General features: G+C 38.5%; 1 protein-coding gene and 1 long non-coding RNA gene across 2 annotated transcripts in view; one reads left to right on the top strand and one right to left on the bottom strand.

Moving 5' to 3' along the window:
* LOC142487677 (uncharacterized) overlaps positions 1-17,063 on the bottom strand; it is a 27,928-nt gene extending 10,865 nt beyond the window's left edge. Inside the window, exon 1 of the long non-coding RNA XR_012799282.1 lies at positions 16,930-17,063. This is a non-coding gene — a long non-coding RNA (uncharacterized LOC142487677). The remainder of the gene's footprint in view (positions 1-16,929) is intronic.
* On the top strand, positions 15,386-20,840 carry RAX (retina and anterior neural fold homeobox). Its single transcript, XM_075587368.1, has 3 exons — positions 15,386-16,197; positions 16,793-17,034; positions 19,332-20,840. Exons 1-3 carry the CDS (start codon positions 15,912-15,914, stop codon positions 19,776-19,778), a joined length of 975 nt encoding a protein of 324 aa, XP_075443483.1. The 5' UTR covers positions 15,386-15,911; the 3' UTR covers positions 19,779-20,840.

Raw genomic sequence — 20,840 nt, 5'->3', positions numbered from 1 at the left:
TAGCACAATAGAGAGGTAAATAAAAAACCTCAGTCCCCAGTACGAGTTATAAAATGTATGCATCCCTCGGTCAGTGTATTATGCTGTTTTGTGTATAGTTGGTTGATTGAGCACAGGAAGCAATTGAAACAATAGGGGAGGGGTTACTTAATCCATAGTAGGTAATAATGGTAATGCTGTTTAGTGGATAAACTAGAGAGTACTTGATAGACACAGTTTGTTCGTGAGCTTTTGAGGCCTTATTGGTTAGTTCTGTAATGCCTTGTTGCAAATTACACTACCAAAAGAACACATTTTCTCTAGGAACAATATTGTTACTGAATTGTTGTGTATTTACTTGAACCTATTATTTAGACCTGTTTTACAGGTGTCTCTCAGTAACAATGCCTGAAGTTAAGAAGTGGAACTGGCTTGTTTAATAGGTGTCTGGAGGATTATCTCAAAGTGATTACTAACTAAACCCTACTAATCCCTTTCAAATTAGGCGAAGCGTCTAATGAACATAACACAGTATTTGCATGTAACAACAACGGTAGCCTATTCACCTGCTTAACACAACTGCGGTTGATATGTGTATTATGGCAGGAATTTGGACAATAGTTGCTTTAATCTGATAGCAACAATTATTTTGAATTTGAAAGTATTGTGCTTCCTAATTGACTGCTTGTGTTAAAGTAGAGGTTCCACTTAACAATGGAAATGGAAGTTGCAATAAACAGAAAAAAGCATAATGGCATAAAATCAATGGTCAAAGTATGATAGGAGTGTGATAAGGAGCGTGATAAGGAGTGTGATAAGGAGTGTGATAAAGACTGTCACTACTTTTTATTTAGAAGTTCACGTATCACAACCTTTTTTTACACCCACACTGTTCCACCTTTTCTTAAAAGATCAATTGATTTGTTTAACTGGAGGGAGCCTCTCTCCTTTTCTGCTTTCTCAGCAGAAATATTGTATTACTCTTTCTGAAATACAGGAAAAATAGCTATGTTTAATAAAATCAGAAGTTTTTGGTTCATAATGTCCAACACAGTACCACTACTTTGAAGGCCACCAACAGGGTGGGTCTGCCGGGGTTGGCGTCCCGGGCCCGGTGAGTTGGGGGGGCCCGGCCGGTCGGATGTAACTCTAGTCCTGGGCCCTGGGAAATCTGATTTCTGACTACTTTCTCATCCACATTTACCAGGGCATGAAATATGCAATCCATCCTGCTATTACTAGAAGCACATGTGTAACTAAGGAAAGCATTCCAAACATCCTTGTCGACCCCACGACTCTCCCAGGCTTTTACTAGCCTATAGAAAAGCTGAAGTATGTTAAGAATGACGATAGTTATTAGTATAAAAGGTTTGTTAAATAACGTTTTGCAGATTCTGTTTTTACAGTAAGTCCCTACTCAATTTTAAAAAAATGTTCTGGCTCTCATAAATCTGCCCTGGTTGAGCCTCCCAGGAATGAGGAGGCTACAAGGCACATCAATTCATTTTATGCAGCAACTGGATAAATGTAGAAATCTGAGAAAAATTCCCAATGAAAGGCATCTCTTCAATGATGCCAGCAATATGCGTCCTAGGTTGTGTTTCCTAAAGTAAATAAGTAGTTGTACTAGTAGACTGCAAAATTAAGTGTGTGGACAAGATAATACAGGATGATAAAAGAACAGACCCACAATAAACCTGACATGATATTGAAAACATTTAAAAATACTTTTCATTTCTGTTTGTCCAGGTATTTCTTAGTCATCTATCTATTTACTATCTGCTCCTTTGTCCCTGAATAGTTTCCTGGCTTTCTCATACTAAGGAACTTGGACAGTCTTAACTGTCTCTCTGCCAGAAAGTCCTGTAATTAGCATTAGCGAGCAATTGGTTAGCAGACCCTCTGCCAGTGAAGGCGTTTAGAATAAAACCCTCTAGAGATTCTATAACTACATTGTTGTTGTTACAATGGTACCTATTGACATCACAGCTTCATAGAGAATCTTGAAAGTTACTAAGAGAAATATGGACACAAATATATTTTGAGAAATGCAGATGCTTTAAGAGGTTATTTGCCCAGTTCTGACTCTTTTTGGAAGTAAGAACCTTATGTTTTAGCATGTTCTTGTATAGCGCTGCTAGTTTTACGTAGCGCGTTACAGAGACAGTTTGCAGGCACAATCCCTGCCCTGTGGAGCTTGCATTCTATGTTTTTGGTGCCTGAGGCACAGGGAGATAAAATGACTTGCCCAAGGACACAAGGAGCTGACACCGGGAATTGAACCAGGTGCCAGTCAGTGTCTTCACTCACTGAGCCACTCCTTCTCCCTATCATTAAAATGACCTGGTTTGCACCAGTCTAACGAAATGGGAAAAAAGGACAGGAATCGGTCAGCATAAGAGGTTTGCTAAAATCATCAAAAAATATATTTTATTTTAAACTATGCATTTTTTTGATATGAATAACTAGTATTAGTAAATATAAATTGAGTGGAATATTATTTATATAGCCATACTGTACAAATATTACAATTGGTAAATGAAACATCCGTGCTACGTGTAACATTCTTGAGTTTATACAAAGTAACTAAATTCTGTGCTGCTAACACTACAGACTTTTAGGACTTCTGCCAAGCTGAACTTTGCAGACGATTTTGACACACTCTTCTTTTTTTTTTGGCACACAGAAATAGAAAACAAATGCAGTCTATTTCTGTGTGCCAAAAAAAATAACTTTTTTTTTTTTTTTTTTTTTTTACTCTGCTGGCACAGATGGAGAAAGTTCAGGTTAGTACATACAGTAGGCACACACGAGCGTCATTTTAAATGAGAATTCCCTGCATCAAATTTGCACCAAAAAAAGCCTTTCGCGATCCTCAGTGTGAAGGCCTTTTTGTGTAGTGAGAACATAATAATAATGATTTATTGGTACATGACTTCATGTTTTGGTGTAATCATGTATTAGAAAATAATATTAATCACAATGTTCTCACATTTCAGAGGAGGTTCCCAAATGGAACAGAAACTAGTCATGTACAAAAGGAATATTATTACTAGGTTCTCACAACATTTTGGATCATGTTTCAAAAAAGAAGGAAGTATAAGAGTCAATCTGTGTTCAATAGTATTCTAGCACAGGGGTGCGCAATCTTTTGGCACTGTGCCCCCTGCCAGCACTGCCTCCGTGTTCGCGCCCGCCCCCTACCTTCCTACAGCGTCAATGACGCTACGGGTCGCCATAGCAACGTATCGTCTGAGTCAGGGTAAGAAATACTTACAGAGGCTTCGCGCGGTCCCCGGCATTTAAATGAAATGCTTTGGGGAAGAGCGCAGGACCTCTGTAAGGACCGCGCCCCCCCAAAAAAATCTCGCGCCCCCCAGTTTGCGTACCCCTGCTCTAGCACGATAAAAACTTGCATTTAACATAATTATCTATATAATGGGTGATCATATCATATCATATTATATATATTATATTATCACCCGCTATGCTGCAGATCATTATTTTAAATGGACAGTAGGTCTATATTGTGCTTGGGTACGATTGAATACAGATTCATTCTTATACTTCTTTGTGCTTTTTGTTCTCTTTTTTTTTTCAACTTTGTTTTAGTTGGATGTGACCCCATTTTGATCGTGGAGATGAAAGGGTTTGCAAGAGGTGAGGAAAAGCCAGCAAAGGATTTTCTTTAACTGTTCATCAAGGCCACAGCAACTTCTCAAGACTGTAAGAACCGTGTATCATGTGCTGAGCTGGGTAATGGGATGGATGCTCACGCCATTTGTATTTCTGATTACAACTTTTTTATATTAAATAAGTGCCCTTCATAACTTTCACCATCATGTAAACATGTCCCAGATGTGCCTTGTAGATATGTGGTAGCTTTACATTAGAACACTGGCTTTAATTTCCCCTGTTGGTTTTTTCTTGCATGATCACAGCAATGTTGTACATGGTTCGTATGATACAATTTATCACAAAAGCCTAAAGGACGCACTGAAAGAGAGAATGAAGAAGAGAAATATTTAGCATCAATAAGGTACAAAGTGTAAGCATTTTTCAGACAAAGAGGAATGAATCATGAGCTTGCGTGTCCTGATCTGTGTGACTGGTTGATTTTAAGTGCTGTTTGTATTAAGTGTGCAGTTAGAAACAGAAAGGAAGGGAAGTGCTGTGTTGTGTATACTAGTGCAAGGGAGCGCAATCTTTTATCGCTGCGCCCCCCTGCCGTCTGTCCCCCTCTCCTCGCGCTTACCTTGCTTCAGACGTCCTGGCGTCATGATGTCACGTTGCCATGGCAACACGACGTCCCATGACCATGCGGTGTCATTTGTCGCTGCATTGCATGGCGACGCCTGACCAGGAGCATCTGAAACAAGGTAAGTAGAACTTTACAGAGGCCCTGCAGCTCCCTCAGCATTAATTTAAATGTATTCGGGAAGCATGCAGGGGCCTCTGTAAACCCTGAACCCCCCGCAGCGAGTCTGCGGCCCCCCCTGGGGGGCACCCCCCCCCACTTTGCACACCGCAGGACTAGTGTATACTAGCAGGGGTGGCACAACTTGGGGAGTGTACAGTGGTCTCATTTAATTTTCATTGTGTGGGAATTGAAAGTCTGTAACTTTTTCCCCCTCTCCTGCCCAGTTGAACCTGCAGTGCATGTGGTTAGTTCAGGGGTGCACAAACTTTTTAAGTCGCGCCCCCCATGCCTTTTACCTGCTCACCGGCATCTCATCTCTGCGGCGTCATGTGACGTCGCGTTGTCATGGCGACACGTCGTCAGGCGAAGCCAGAGAGAAGGTAAGAGGCAGCTACAGAGGCCCTGCTCTCTACTCTGGCAATCAATTAAAAGTTTGTGGGGAAGACCGAGGGGCCCCTGTAAGTGCGGCGCCCCCTTAGAAAATGTAATTCCCCCCAGTTTGCGCACCACTGAGTTAGTTGATTGCATTCCCAACACACTTGGTTGGTGTGTGTCTGTCTTTAAAACAGAGGCTTGTAACGAATCATGAGCTTTCGTATCCTGATTTGTCTGATTGAATCACTGTTTTATTTTCAAGTGCTATTTGTATTAAGTGTGGAGTTAACCTGAAGAAGTGCTGTTAGTATTAAAGAGACAGTCCCAGATGGTTTTTGCCCTTCATTATTGAAGTGAAACTTCTTTAGTGGCACCTATTCTGATGGGGTAAAATGGAGAGTTGGGGGCGAAATGTGAAACGGAAGTGACGTCACGGCCCCCCCCCCACTCCCCCCACACGTCCGGTGTCACATCCGGCGGCAGCGGCGATAGCCGCCGGCGGTGCTCCAAACGGGCGCTGCTCCCCCCACACGGGCGATTACATATGCGGCGGCGGCGATAGCCGCTGGCGCCGCTCCTAACGGCTGCCATTCCCCCCACACGTCCGCTGCCATGCCGCGCACGCGCACTACTAATGGCGACGCTTACGGACTTCTGCACATGCGCAGAAGCGGCTGGCAGCGGAGCCGTTGGTGAGAGGAGCAGGACGTTCGGGCGGCTCAGTACCGGCCTCTTCACCCCTCCCTGGCTCCTCCGGTCCCCGGCTCCTCCCCAGTCCAGACAAAGCCGGAGATCCCGGAAGAGAGGACGAAACGGAGAGGTGGGGGGAAGAAACGGAGAGGTGGGGGGAAGAAACGAAGAGGTGGGGGGAAGAAACGGAGAGGTGGGGGGAAGAAACGAAGAGGTGGGGGGAAGAAACGGAGAGGTGGGGGGAAGAAACGGAGAGGTGGGGGGAAGAAACGGAGAGGTGGGGGGAAGGAGCTGAGAGACGGCAGGGGGCAGACTGGGGTGCTGCTTAGTGTAATACAGGAGGAGGAGGAGGGGAGATTAGATATGCTGGAGTCCTCGATAGGAAGAGTGTGAGAGCAACAGGTTAGTGAGAACACAGCCAGCGGGGAGGCTGTCACCGTGTGACTCACAGAGAGGTAACCAGACACACACAGGAGAGGAGACAGGCTGCCGGTTATAACACTCACAGTCACACGCACACTCACAGTCACACGCACAGTCACACGCACACTCACAGTCACATGCACACTCAGTCACACTCACAGTCACACTCAGTCACAGTCACACTCACAGTCCCACTCAGTCACTCACACTCACAGGCACAGTCACACTCACAGGCACACACAGTCACATGCACACTCAGTCACACGCACATTCTGTCACACGCACACTCTGTCACACGCACACTGTCACACACACACTCTGTCACACGCACACTCTGTCACACGCACACTCTGTCACACGCACACTCTGTCACACGCACACTCAGTCACACGAGGAATTCACACTTAGTGCAAATAGCTAATACAGGGGATGTGTGCCGAGCACGCGCATTCTAAGTCAAATTTATTTGCGTTTTGTCATTGAGATTGTATTTTGATTTTTAATTAAAACATCACCAACACAAATACAATTTCTGTGACAAAAGTCAAAGAAGTTTCACTTACTATGCGCGTGCACCGCACACACAGCTTTTTTTTAGTACAAAATTGAAGCTGGGGGTCTCTGGAGCTAACCCCCATTTATCTTAGCTCTGGGACCACCTACTTCCACATATACAGACCTCTGAAGGTGGTGCCGGTATCTCCTACAGCTCTCTGCAGCTTTCAGCTTCCTCATGACATGGGCCAATAGGAAGCCACACCTGATGACATCACGGCTTTCTATTGGCCCACAGGGCCTGGCAACTTTGAAATGCAGACATATAGTGACCCCCAGAGATGATACCGGCACCCCCTATGGAGGTAAGTATCTGCGGAAGCAGGGGGTCCCCAGAGCTAAAATGAATGACAGGCAATGCATTTTTTTGGCAAATGCTTGTTTTTTATTGTTATATTTTGTATTTTTATTTCTTGTTTTTACTTAATTGCTATGTATTTGTATGGCTTGTTTTTATTTAATTTGTGTGTTGTTTAGGTGCTTGGTTTATTTAATAGTTGTGTTGTTTAGGTGCTTGGTTTTTTATTTAATAGTCATGTTGTTTAGGTGCTTGGGTTTATTTAATTGTTGTGTTGGTTAGGTGCTTGGTTTTATTTAATAGTTGTGTTGTTTAGATGCTTGTTTTTTTATTTAATAGTTGTGTTGTTTATTTGAGTTTTTTTTTATTTTTGTGTTGTTTGGGTGCTTTTTAGGTTTTTTTTGTTGTGACTTTTTGGTGCTGTATTTTTTTCAGGTTGCCCATTGACTGCCATAGTGGCTAATCATGCCCATATGATATGATAGCATATGTATCCATTAACATCTATCTATTTCTATTTAGAACTTAGAAGTTTATAAACCACACACATATATTTACTATGAATTCATTTTTAGCAATCTAAATTTTAATGTGTTGCTTTATAAATGTTTTTTTAACCATCTGATTGTTCATTAGCTACAAGGGTCAATGAATACATATCCCTGGACGAATCAAAGAAGGGAGGTGTCTATATAAAGATAGGGATATATGCTACATTATTAACCCCTGAAGAAGTCGCATAGGAGAAACCCGTAGGGTGTACGCGCAAGAGAGCGGTATAACGAGCGGTCCTGTGAGAGCTCCGGGAGAAAAGCTGGTGATTCCCATCCTAGTCGTGTGAGAAGAGAACTCGTTGCCACGTGACGCTGAAGTGCATAGATTGTAAGCTGGGTACGGACTAAAACGCAGGTGAAGAGAAGCGCCGACAGAGACAGGGGTGAGAGACCTGCTCAATCTCTTAAACTTGCGCAGATCACACGAACAATTTGTGAGTGTGATGCTTACTTGTTTTTTAAGAAGATTTTTAATAAATCAGAATTACACTATATGTGTTTTCTCTATCTATACCTTCACATACCAACTCATTGATGGGATACTGAGTGCCGTGAATAGCAGAAATTACGTCACTCTCAAAGATTCAAAGTCGGGGACATCCGCAGGCGTTCAAAATACTCAACTACCAGCAGCCTTAGAGAGATTCTTCATTCCAGTTCCAACTTATGTTTGGAGAAATGTGTGATTGAATTACTAAAATGTGAGTGTATAACCTACCCTGAAAAACTGATTCAAATATTCAAGACATACGTTTGTTTTTCTTTTCTATTGTCTCAAAACTGCGCCTATTTTTTTTTATAGCCAAACCCTCCTTTTTAGAGGAATGCGGATATTTAACATCAAATGGACACGTGAGGGTTTTCTTTGTGGTATATATATTGATTAAGCTTAATCAAGGTTTAGGTTCAACACATATTGTGATCAATGTTTTAAAATTTCTATTTTAATACATGTCATTTTTTATATTTCATATGCTTTGTCATCCAGGACCTCGTCAGAAATTTGTTTCTATTATCACATTACCAATTAGTCATGATCATTGGTTCATGCGCCAGAGCTTTTTACTTTCTTCACTTGTTTGCAGGGGGCTAGAGACCCCCTACACTGTACTCCGGCTGCAGAACTATATTGTATGTTATTCTATCACATTGCATTTCAAGCACAGGTGTTTATCACAATTTTTTTGCCCTATTTAATTTCATTGATATTACACGCTAGCGCCCCAGCCACTTCCTTTTCCAGACCCAGAGACTGATATAAAGAGCCTCCTGCTTACAGGTACCTCTGTGGACTTTGGGGTCAGAGGCTGGTCAGAGGCCTATCCTCTCAGTCTTGCAGATTTGTTCTGGGAAGTATGAGTTAGCCCTTTCAAAGGGATAGGATGTTATGTTTATTTTGTATGCTGCCTTAAAGCTGTGTTGTTTTGGAATATATGAGCTAAATAAAAGCCAATGTTTATTTCCCCCAAATCTATGTCTCCCTGGTTATACCTCTGCACTTGTCTCTTACAATGACACTAAATTGTGTAAGGTAGTAAAATCAAAGTAGGATGTAATTTCTCTCCTGAATGACTTGGATAGACTTGAAACTTGGGCAGGTAAATGGCAAATTACGTTTAATACAGATACATGTAAGGTTATGCATTTGGGAAACAAGAATAAACAAGAAATTTATAAATTAAATGGGGATAAATTAGGGGAATCCTTGATGGAGAAGGATTTAGGAGTGCTTGTAGATGACAGGTTTAGCAATAGTGCCCAAAGTCATGCAGTATCTGCAAAGGCAAACAAGATCTTATCTTGCAAAAGGCGATGGAAGGGAAGTAAACATAATTATGCCCCTTTATAAAGTATTTATGGAAGGGAAGTAAACATAATTATGCCCCTTTATAAAGTATTATCCACCTTGAATATGGTGTATGATTTTGGGCACCACTCCATAGAAAATACATTATGGAACTAGAAAAAGTGCAGAGAAGAGCCACCAAATTAGTAAAGGGGATGGCAAATCTGATTTATGGGGTGAGGCTTGGTAAATTAGATTTGTTTACATTAGAAAAGAGGCATCTACAGTATAGGGAATATGATAATTATATACAAATATATTTGGGGACAAAACAAGGAACTTTCAAAATAACGATTTATCCCAAGGGCAGTACAAACACAGGGTTATCATTTAAGGTTGGAGGAAAGGAGATTTCACCAGCAACAAAGGAAAGGTTTTTTTTTTGTTTTTTTACAGTAAGGGTAGATAAAATGTGGAATTTATTACCCATGGAGATTGTGATGACAGATACAATATATTAACAAAACACAGAACCCCAGCAAGTTCTTTTTGGGAACCCCTGAGCCCCCACAAAATATATATATGTATATGTGTCAAAATGGAGTGCTATTGAGCGTGGCATATGTATACAACAGACGACAGAGAAGCCCAATGCTACATCCAACATGACAGAAATACACAGTAAAATACTTATATATTCTCTACATTAATACATTTTACTTTGTATTTCTGTCATGTTGGATGTAGCATTGGGCTTCTCTGTCATCTGTTGTAGATACAATATATTCCTTCAAAAAAAGGTTGCACATGTTTTTAGAAAGCAAAGGTGTACAGGGATATACCAAATAAATAAACATGGGAAGGATGTTGATCCAGGGAGTAATCTGATTGCCAATATTTGGAGTCAGGAAGGAATTTATTTTTCCCCTTATGAAATATCATTAGATGATATTTCCCTTTGTTTTTTTTGTTTGCCTTCCTCTGGATAAATATCCTGTAAATACAACTATAGGATAAAGTATCTGTTGTCTAAATGTGGCATAGGTTGAACTTGATGGATGGATGTCTTTTTTTTAACCTCATCTTCAGTACTACTGTATGTATATATGTAACTACACTCAGCATGTAACAAGAGCCCATGCAGTGAAGCTGGAGGGAGGGAGTCTCACAGTAAATGTGGTACAACTTATCTTCATGGAATGGGTAGTGGAAACATACAGTAGGATAGTCTTTCAGCGGAGACTATTTCAGACTGTATGTTAAATATAGAAGACTACATGGGTTTTAAAAAGAACCAGAATAACTCAGCACCAAGTCGGATAAAAAAAAAGTTGCATAATCCCACAACAATAAATGCTGGGAGAGAATAAAAACAGATAGGAAAATAACCGAAAACATTTTTCAATTTGGCCTTTTTCAAGGGCTGTGCAAAGTCTCAGCTGTAAGACTGTGGTTTGCGGAACACAGACATATAACATAATGACCAGGCTCCCAACCTGTATGTTCTCATGTCTCTGCTCCAAGCTCACCACACATTGTTTTCAGGCCCAACAGCAATGATCTGTAGTTAACATCGAAAAAAAAATAAGAAAACTCCAGTTAATTGTCCTAAAAAAATAAGTTCTACCCAGTAAAAACAACGCTGAGGTGCAAGACTCCCATCTGATTAGTATGAGAACGCAAAGAAAAAGGACTAAATAATCCCCAACATAAAGGCTTATTTCATCCTTTTTCCTGTCGCTTTTGCTGTATTTAACTTCATTTAGCTCCTCCCCATGTGAGTTGAGCATGACCTTTCCACTAGCAAACTCCCACAATAGCCCTGCTCCTCCTGCATAGATCTCACAAAGGCAGGGCATGCAGTTCATATTAGTGCATTTTTACATCATCTGTTGAAAAATAAAATAACCTTTATTAGTAATTTAAATGAATGTTGCTTTTAGGATAATGACCAGTTTAGGAGAACCAGTTGCATTTTTGCTCAAACTAGAAGTCACTGGGACACTGTTACGACCTGGGGGATAGAAAAGGAGGAGCAATGAGCCAGCAGGTCTGTTGATCTGCCTCCAAAGACCCTTTATGTTTGCTATATAATGTACTTCTATATTACTGGGGTATCAAGTCAATGACCTGCATAAGTGTCAAGTAAATAAATCACTTTGGTCTGCAACATGTAAACAAACAACATAAGCACAAACAAATAGCTGTAGCCGTCTTGGCATAACTGTTAGCAGGTTTATTAAGACATGTGGGCTATTTCAGGTTACTTTTTTTTTTTTTTACTATAAAGTGTTTGAAAGGGAAACTAGTGGAATATCACTGATAACAGAAAGTAAATGGGTGGACAGATTATTCCTTCTGAGTCACATGGGTGCCTGCTGAAGGTAACTAGGCTTTGCATTCTTGCAGCTAATAGGATCGCTTGAGCTCAGGCTGTCATCCCATCAAGATAAACGTCTCTGTTGCCCCCTCTCATGCAATCTGAATTCAATTAAGCTAATTGGAAAACAAGTAAAGAAGGATTGCATTAATATAGCTTTGCTTCATGAAACTCTAAAACCCTTCTCTCGTGGGAAATCGCATACTAATGTTTATTTGTTACTCTATATTAATATAGAAAATGTACATTTTCTGCAAACCGATTTATCATCAATATCACATTTTATATATATATATATATATATATATATATATATATATATATATATATATATATATATATATATATATATATATATATAAACACACACACACACACACACACACACACACACACACACACACACACACACACACACACACACACACACACACACACACACACACACACACACACACACACACACACACACACACACACACACACACACACACACACACACACACACAGTGCATGTACAGTTCTGGGAAATTGTATGGGTTTGGATGTAAAAGAAAAAATGAATAATGTAATAAATATATGATTTTTATCATGTAATGTGATTTTATATATGTATATATTTTATAATGGGATTTTATAATGTAATGTGATTTTTATAAATGTATATATGTTATTATATAAAATATTTTCATGAGTATCTTGCTCCGTTATAGGAACAAGTTTTAGATCATAAGCTCTTGAGGTGAGGGGGCTCTGCTGGCATTTAATGTTGTAATGGCTGTTTCTAGATTTTTTTTCTGTAAGCACTGTTTCTCGCTCTACGTTAACAACCTACAGAAATGATAAGTAATAGCTGTGTCATGCACACAAAGTCAGAAATCACATATCTTCTTAATTTAAACAATCTCGGCTTTCTCAATATAAATACCTGCTTAAATGACAGTAAAGCTGAATAAAATACTAGCTAAGGGTAATTTCTGAGCACCTTCTAATTGCAAGCTTAAAGAAAACGGATTGATGCAAAATATCAGTAGACATCTCAAACTATTTGATTGGATATTTATGTTTGTTTATACTAATAGCGATATAACAAAATTCAGGTCTCTCAAAATAAAGCTAAATATTAGGAAATTCTGCATTGACATTTGTTTATTCCGTGTTTAAAATGTATTAGATTGTAAGCTCGTCTGGCAAGCGTCTTGGTTTTGTTTCATTTGCACACAGCTCAGGCTTCTGTATTGGCATGCCCTGTATTGTATACTGTGTAACAGAAAGCACAATACGAACAACTAAATTAGGGCAACAAAAGTATCATACCTGAAGATGAACACACATATTACACTAAGTGACAGTCAAATACAATCTGCTTAGTTTTCCATGTCCGAACCTAACACGGATCATGCATCAGGAATCATTGTGTTTGTAGGCATTAAATAACTTGTTTCGCCCTAATTAGCTGATTTGCTGTGGGTAACTCATTTTGCATTCATTTCAATCTTAGAAAACTCCACTATTACCCTTGCTGTTGCCAGAAGACCATAATATGCTACACAGAAGCATTAGAAACCAGAACATTACATGCAACATGCAAGTCAGAAACGTCCATTGCTCTTTAGTATTAGAGTTCTTGGGAAATACACATGTAGATTAAACCATAACAATGGCCCCTGGCTGAGAGCTCTGAGTACCCTCCAATGTCTTCACAATAGTATTTACTTGGTTTTTAAACCTTGCACAAAAGCCACCCAAACGTTTTCTTATGTGTCCTTGGCCTATTTGCCCTGTTGGACCCTGTTGAGTTTTCTCCTTTTCATTGCAAGACAAGTAATAAACAGTAAATAAAAGGATAACCTCACCTGGGCCTATTAGAGAGAGCAGGGCAGTTCTAAAGGGAATTAACTGTAGGAACAAGACCATAAGCCCCTTAGCAGCGTGTGGGGAAGAGCTTAATGAGATGCTGCCAATTTTACATTGGGAGTGGTTACACTTTTTAATATTTAGGAAGTTTACACAAAATAGATTAACATGCACTGTATCCATATATATTGTACTTGTGTGAAATCCTTGGATTGTGCTGCTAACACATGGGATCCATTTAAGTTAAATTAAGCTCAATTCTATTAAACACCATAAATGTTCCGTTTTCTTTACCTACTTTTAAATAGGTTTATTTAGAAAATAACTCCATGCATGTTGGTTACTTTGCATGATTAATTCACTAGGCAAATAAAGTCCCCCCAGTACATCAAGTTTGGTATCTTTGTGGGATCTGACATATAAAGAAATGAAATAATGCATATTCACATTGTTTCTTAGATAGAAACTGTTATCAAGATCATACATTTTTGTATATGATGTCCTAAAAGTCAAGTGAAATCACATTAAAAGGACGAATAACATATTAAAATACTAAACAGGTGGCATCTCCAAATTACAAAAAAAATCCTCAAATTAGATTAATTTGTAACGTTTCTATTTTTTTAATGCTTTTGATCTCATACCATGAGATAACGAGGTGATGTAAAGTGTATGTTAATGACTTGTTTATGTTAGTCAAATATACCTTTTTACTTGTAATTGTTGGTGTTATTATGCTGCCTTTTAAACAGGGGATAGATTTGACTTAAATAATGAAACAAAATTGAATTACAGAATTAAGTAGCAATTTAGCGACAGGTATTAAGTACATTTTCGGCTGAGAAAACATTTTTAATCAGTTATCTAGGATAAATATTTTTAAGAGGATATATTTGTAAAAATATGTTTATATTAATTTGAGTAAAGGGCACGATTTATGCAAAAACACATACATTGTTAAATATATGCAATTTTCGCGTCTTCGTCCTTGTTTTGTGTGCAGACAGAACAATGTATTTGATGACAGTATTTTAACGAAGGTAAAGTTTTAGCAGGAGAAATATGTGGTTAAGGAGCCCAGAGTGAAATTCCTAGGAACCCCCAACCATCTCTAATAGCAACTCTGAGATCAGATGTATTGTAAATTCTTCTGTATTCGATACAATTTTCTAATGACAAGAAAATTGCAGGGAACCCTTTAGGGATACCCGGGGAACCCAAGGGCTCCTAGGAACCCCCAGTTGAAAAACACCGATATAGAGACAGTTCCAAAAGATTTGTAGACATGATCATGCATGTTTGTTATTTAATAATACAAATAAAAGGAAAGATAAGCCAATGAGAAACGTTACAAACCTTTAACAGGGAATTAACGAAGGGCTGTCTAAATCTGTTAGAATAGATTTTAATATGTTAAATAAAATAAACATTTATGATAATGATATAGAGATATAGATGTACTTAAAAGATACATATTAATGTGAATATATATAGATTAGTCAAACGGGGTATGTTAGTAATTATATGCCCAACTGTACTGTGTGACACAAACTTTACAACTGCTATAAATAAAAGAATGAGACAGTTTCAAAATAAACGTTGTTTGCTGTTTAAAATGGGTGATATATATTAATATATTATATATATAACATTATATATATTAATATATTTATATATATATATTAAGAAATTATATTTTGTTATTCAGAAACCATGTCAGATAATTACCAAAATAGACTATTGTAAATCTCTGTGGTGTTTCAATTATTTCATATATTTCCTAGATGTAATAAAAAAAATTGCAGTTGAATAATCTAAGCATTATTGCTAAATCGAAAACTATCTGGATTACAGCAGCATACTAAATTTAGCTACACTACAATAGCTCATGTTAAATAGAAGTAGGCGCATAGATAATCTGTTAAACAAGCGTAGCCGAATTTTCCTTTTCTTTCAGTGTTCTGGAAGCAACTATTACAACAAACATTTCCTTCAGCTATTCATCCTGACAACTAAGAGTTGTTGCTGCTGGGAGGAGCTTCTTTGGGCATCTTCTCATGCAGGTACTGTCACCAAAAAGACAAAGGCTCGTTTAATGGTAATGTGACAGCTTTGGAGAGCACAGCAGGGACAACTGACACAGCCCCAAAAGAACAGAGACCAGGAATTGCTTTAAAAGTCCTCAGCAAGCTGAGGCTGAGTCATTTCTTTCAGAGAGGTCACAATGATCTGATCCTCTGCTCTTCAAGGACAGGCATTCACCCAGGAAGTAAGCAGAAGGCTCTGATACACAGAGCCAGCTTAAAGGAATCAGCATTTCTTAGTGAAGATTTACAGCCTCTCCTGGCTCTGTCATCGTGGAATATGCGTGCATATTCTGCCATTTAACATACACCATTATACATACATATATATGTTTCTGTTTTGATGAAGGAAACTGTCCTGTTTGGGGGGAAAGAAGCATCTTCTTGGAATTACCATTAAAAAATATATACATATTGAAGCACATGGACCACTAACATCTTTAGTTTAAGAACTAATCTTGGAGAGAAAAGAGGGAGTTGTTACCCAAGAGTGAACCACAATTGTTCTCCATGCACCTGCACAGCCCCTCTCTTAACATGGCTGATGGGGGCTTCTCTCTTTCTGGACACTTGGTCAGAAGTCCAGGAGGAAACACCTCCAGGTTCCACAGTATAGAGGCCATCTTGGGATTTTCCAAAGAGGACAGTGTCCTCGGCTCATTCCAGTCTGAGGACAGTCCCAGGAATGTGAAGGAAGCAGAGAAGAGGACCTCAAGACACTGTCTACACAAAATGTCAGAGGAGATACAGCCACATCACGAGCAGCTGGAAGACGGACAGGATGATGGATATGGGGGTAAGTGGCTGTCCTGTGTATGAAACATTTAATTACATAGGATACAGGGGTCTATGTATCAAGGCAAAAGTGGGGCAATTCTTTGGCAGGGGATATATCAAATGAAACAAACCCTATGAATTTCAATGGGACTTTTTTTGTTTGATACACCTGGTAAAGTTATTTTGCCCCAGAATTGATCCACAGTTTCTCCTTAACACCTTTAGGGACAAATGAGCCAGAAAAATGTGTTCTGTTCTTCAAGAAAAAAACAAAATAGTTAAATTGTTCTCCATTTATTTCCCTGTATATCTACTGATATACATATCATAGCGATTTGCTATTTTGCCTTTTGTTGATACACACACACACACACACACACACACACACACACACACACCAGTGTTTGACCAATAAATATGAATGAAAGATTTACTTGTTTGTCTGTATTTTATGAAATCCAATAGATTCGTGTCTTACTGTATTTTATTCACTGTACAAAACTCCTCTGCTGAGTTATTGTAAAGCCAAACATACTTTTCAACAAAAATAAATAAAAGGAATGGAAGTTGGAAACTGATGTTAATTAACCCCTATGAACTTTCCCCACGTGCAGAATCCTACTGTAGTAAGACTTCCAATGACAGCCTGAGCCCTGAACTGTCCTCCGCAAATAACAGTGAAAATAAATTGTCAGATGACGACCAGCCTAAGAAGAAACACCGCAGGAATAGGACAACTTTCACCACTTACCAACTGCACGAGCTGGAGAGAGCCTTCGAGAAGTCCCACTACCCCGACGTCTACAGCAGAGAGGAGCTAGCTATGAAAGTCAACCTACCTGAAGTGAGGGTACAGGTGAGTTAAAAAGATTGGCATGGGACTCCCCCCTTGTTCTAAACTCCCAGCTTTAAAAATTACTCGTACCCTTTCATCTAAAGCTGCAAATCAAAAGGCTTTGATTTCGCTAATCCAATTGCAGTAATTATAAAAGCTTCCTCCCCATAAGATGACTAGGAATTTTGCAGTGGAATACAACATATACAGTATATAGAAATCTATCTGCAAAAAAAAAAGTCTACAAGTGTTTGTTTTTGATATCTGCTGAATTCATTGGTGCCGCAGTAATTAAATGACCTTGTGTGTTGTATATGCTTATTTCTGTAACTCAATCACAAAGGGGGGTTAAATAAAGATAATATGCCATGAATTTGCACACATTAGAACTGCTTCTCAATATCAGTAAAATATCCCAGGACCAGTATCAACCTTTAGTGTTCCCTTCTGAAACTCCAGATTCAGCACACACATTGGCCTCAATTAAAGCTTAATACGCTTTAGTCACTCATCATTAAAATATTTGAAAGTCTTCTATATCAAGTGGTCTCATCTGTGAAACATGCGGGGTAGATTCCAGAACTGCGGCTGAAAACAGCTCCCAGAGTCAGAGGGGTTTATTATTACAGTCTCTAAGAGGCAAAAAAAGAAACTAAATCCAATTTTGTTTTCTTTTCTTTCACAAATCTGTTGGGTTTTTTTTGCACTGGTTTTGTCCTAGTTTAGCAGACTTTAGTATATAAACCACTTTATGTATTCTGATCTGATATTTGTAGCACTAAAAAGTCGTTTTATAAATAAACAAATGCATCATGCAGTATGTGCATAAACAATATGAATCTGCGCTCATTTTGAAGACACACGGTATTTACAAACCAGTTACAAAATATTTATGACAAGTTAATTTACCGATGTTACTTTTGTAGTGCGCAGATATTTTTGCATATAATTAAGAAAAATAATTATACTGATGTTTTCAGTTGAATATTTTGCTCAATGCGTTTTAATTACAAACATAAAGAATTATTTATAATGTATATACAAGTTACACTTTATGTTTGAAAGGATTGTTCAGTGAGAAACTGGCATGTTTAAAACTGTGGGTTTGGATTACCTAAATTAACAATGTATAGCTCTGAAGATATTAATAATATTAAACTGTTTCTGGAGTCCTCTTAGGGTATACACATATGCTATGTTTAAATGAGGCACATTACTTGAAAATAACTTCTAATTGTACAATACTAATTGTATCGTAGTTTATAGATGGGAGGATAATTATGTATTCTGATTACTTTTTTTGGACCAGTAAGAAAGTAGCTGTTATCATTTACCGGGGTATTAAGAAAGGCATCTGAGAATTAGACTTTTTTTAATAATAACAACAGTGAAGCATAAACAAATTAAAACGGAACCAATGTGATTCTAACAGCCCCTTGTGAAGAATAACTTGTGGTTCCCATATGTGAAGCAAACTCCGAAACACAAAGTTCCTGCTGATCAAATAAAATTAATCAATCAATATTTTTTCAGGACAACACATTTCTTAAATTCTTTTTTTGTTAACAAAGTGAAAAATATTATGGACAGTCAGGCTTGATCACATTACGTATCCCTTTCCTACTGTATAGCATAACTTGAGTTAGTCATATTTTTGTATGGTAAATTATTTAAAAAAAAATATTTATTGGAATGTACAATATGTTATCCCTTTTAAATATTAATAATAATAATAAATGCTCTAATAATAGTTATAATTATTATAGTTAATTGATACAAATGATAAATAAAGACCGAGTTATATGTAAAGGTTTCCTTATTCCTCCCACATCGTATAATATTTTTTTCTATATTTATCAATAAATATTTTACAGTACATTTCATCATGCTATTTTTTTTTTGTAATCGTATAAATTGTTTACAATATGAAATATCTTCTGATTGATTTTATTCTTCATAGCGGAGGTGCTGCTAATTTAAAGTTGTAGTCTCCAAAAAAAATGATCCCTAAATATCTTAATATAATTGATAGGTAATTGATTAACCTAAAGCTACACGAACAGATTCCAAGCAAAGAGTCCATTAGTCTGAACATGCACATGTAACATACATCCCACGCTGAGTTTCTTACACACATCCCACGCTGAGCTTCTGAACATTTGTGGGCCAATTCAATTCTTCCCCATGTAATATTTGCATTATTAACTCGTATTTAGTCAAATGTTTATTTTTCTGCATGGGCTGTTGCAGTCCTGTGTATCCATTGTTCTCAGCCTGTAAGTAAACTTCAGTCAAGGTGATGTGATGTCATTTTGCAGGTATGGTTTCAAAACAGAAGAGCCAAATGGAGAAGGCAGGAAAAGCTGGAGATGACTTCTGTGAAGCTGCAGGATTCTCCGATGCTTTCCTTTAACCGGTCCCCACAGTCCATGAGTGGGATCAGCAGCAGCTTACCCCTGGATTCTTGGCTAACTCCACCAATGTCCAACAGCACCGCCTTACAAACCTTGCCAGGGTTTGTTACCAGTCCACAAAGTCTTCCAGGCAGCTACACCCCACCACCCTTCATGAACACTGCACCGGTGGGTCATGCTCTCCAGCCCCTAGGAGCGATGGGGCCACCACCTCCTTATCAATGTGGGACCAACTATGTGGACAAATACCCATTAGACGAAGCAGACCCTAGAAATACCAGCATAGCAGCACTGAGAATGAAAGCAAAGGAGCACATTCAGTCAATTGGGAAACCTTGGCAAACTATCTAAAAATGGGACATCAGGCCATTTAGGAAGTTCTCCTCTACAGATGACTCTATATGGGATAAAGTATTGATGAGACTTCTCCAACCAGGTGCCAAGCACCTAAAAAAAATCAAAACACCTTCCCAGAGTGTTAGACTTTACAAATGAGAATGTGCTTTGCACGCTCTCGTGTTTTTAATGAATACTCAAAGTCTACACTTTTTTCAGTTTTGAATAACATTGTTTTTCATGTTTTCATGAATATCCAATTACACTGCAGCTATCGCAGCTATTTATGTTAAATCAAATTAATACACCGGAGGGCTTAAGCAGTTGATACGTGACCCTCCTGTGCAGACGTACAGGTTATGCATCTGATAGTTTTCTACTATGTATCTGACACGGGTTGTAGTCGGGTAATCGGGTTTCCATGTAACTTGAAGCGATTACAGTGAGTGATATTCATGTTCTCCTCAACTAGAAGACAGCATTTTAGAGAAACCCTAACTTTTTTTTTTCTCACCATCATTCATTTTTAATTATAAAATCGCTATCGACTGGGAAATCTATTACACAACAATACTGTGTTATCATATTTTGACACGTTAGATAGAATATTGTTTTTCTTTATCTTGTATATGGAGCTTTGTTGAATTCTACCAAATGCCACCTGCTCATGATCCCAATTGATGACCATGATGAATTTGTCTTTGAAGAAAAATCAAGGCAGGTTGATAATCCAATATCCACCGATTTTATTAAGGGGCATATAGCAGTGCTTCACAATCGTAGCACTAACCTCACCTCTGCTGGCCTGAAACAATACAGTTTGGGAGCTAGGTTCAAGTTTGTATTGTCCTTACTCTGCCACCACAAACGCTAATTACAAATGTTTCCATTCCTTACAAAGTCAGTATCTGTTGCCAGTGTTTACAAAAAGTATTATTCATCGTGTGGCTGATGTACAAAATAATGACATTTACCTAACACGGAGACAAAGTTCTTCGGGCTATATTTTGGAAACATTGAAACAGAAAAGTGAGATTAAAAAAAAAAAAAAAATTCTGTTTAAAAAGGAAGTGGAAC

The sequence above is a fragment of the Ascaphus truei genome, chromosome 1 (genome assembly GCF_040206685.1).
Source record: "Ascaphus truei isolate aAscTru1 chromosome 1, aAscTru1.hap1, whole genome shotgun sequence".
In the NCBI taxonomy this organism is placed as follows: domain Eukaryota; kingdom Metazoa; phylum Chordata; class Amphibia; order Anura; family Ascaphidae; genus Ascaphus; species Ascaphus truei.
Note: the sequence above shows the minus strand (reverse complement) of the source record. Positions and strands in the feature narration are given on the sequence as shown.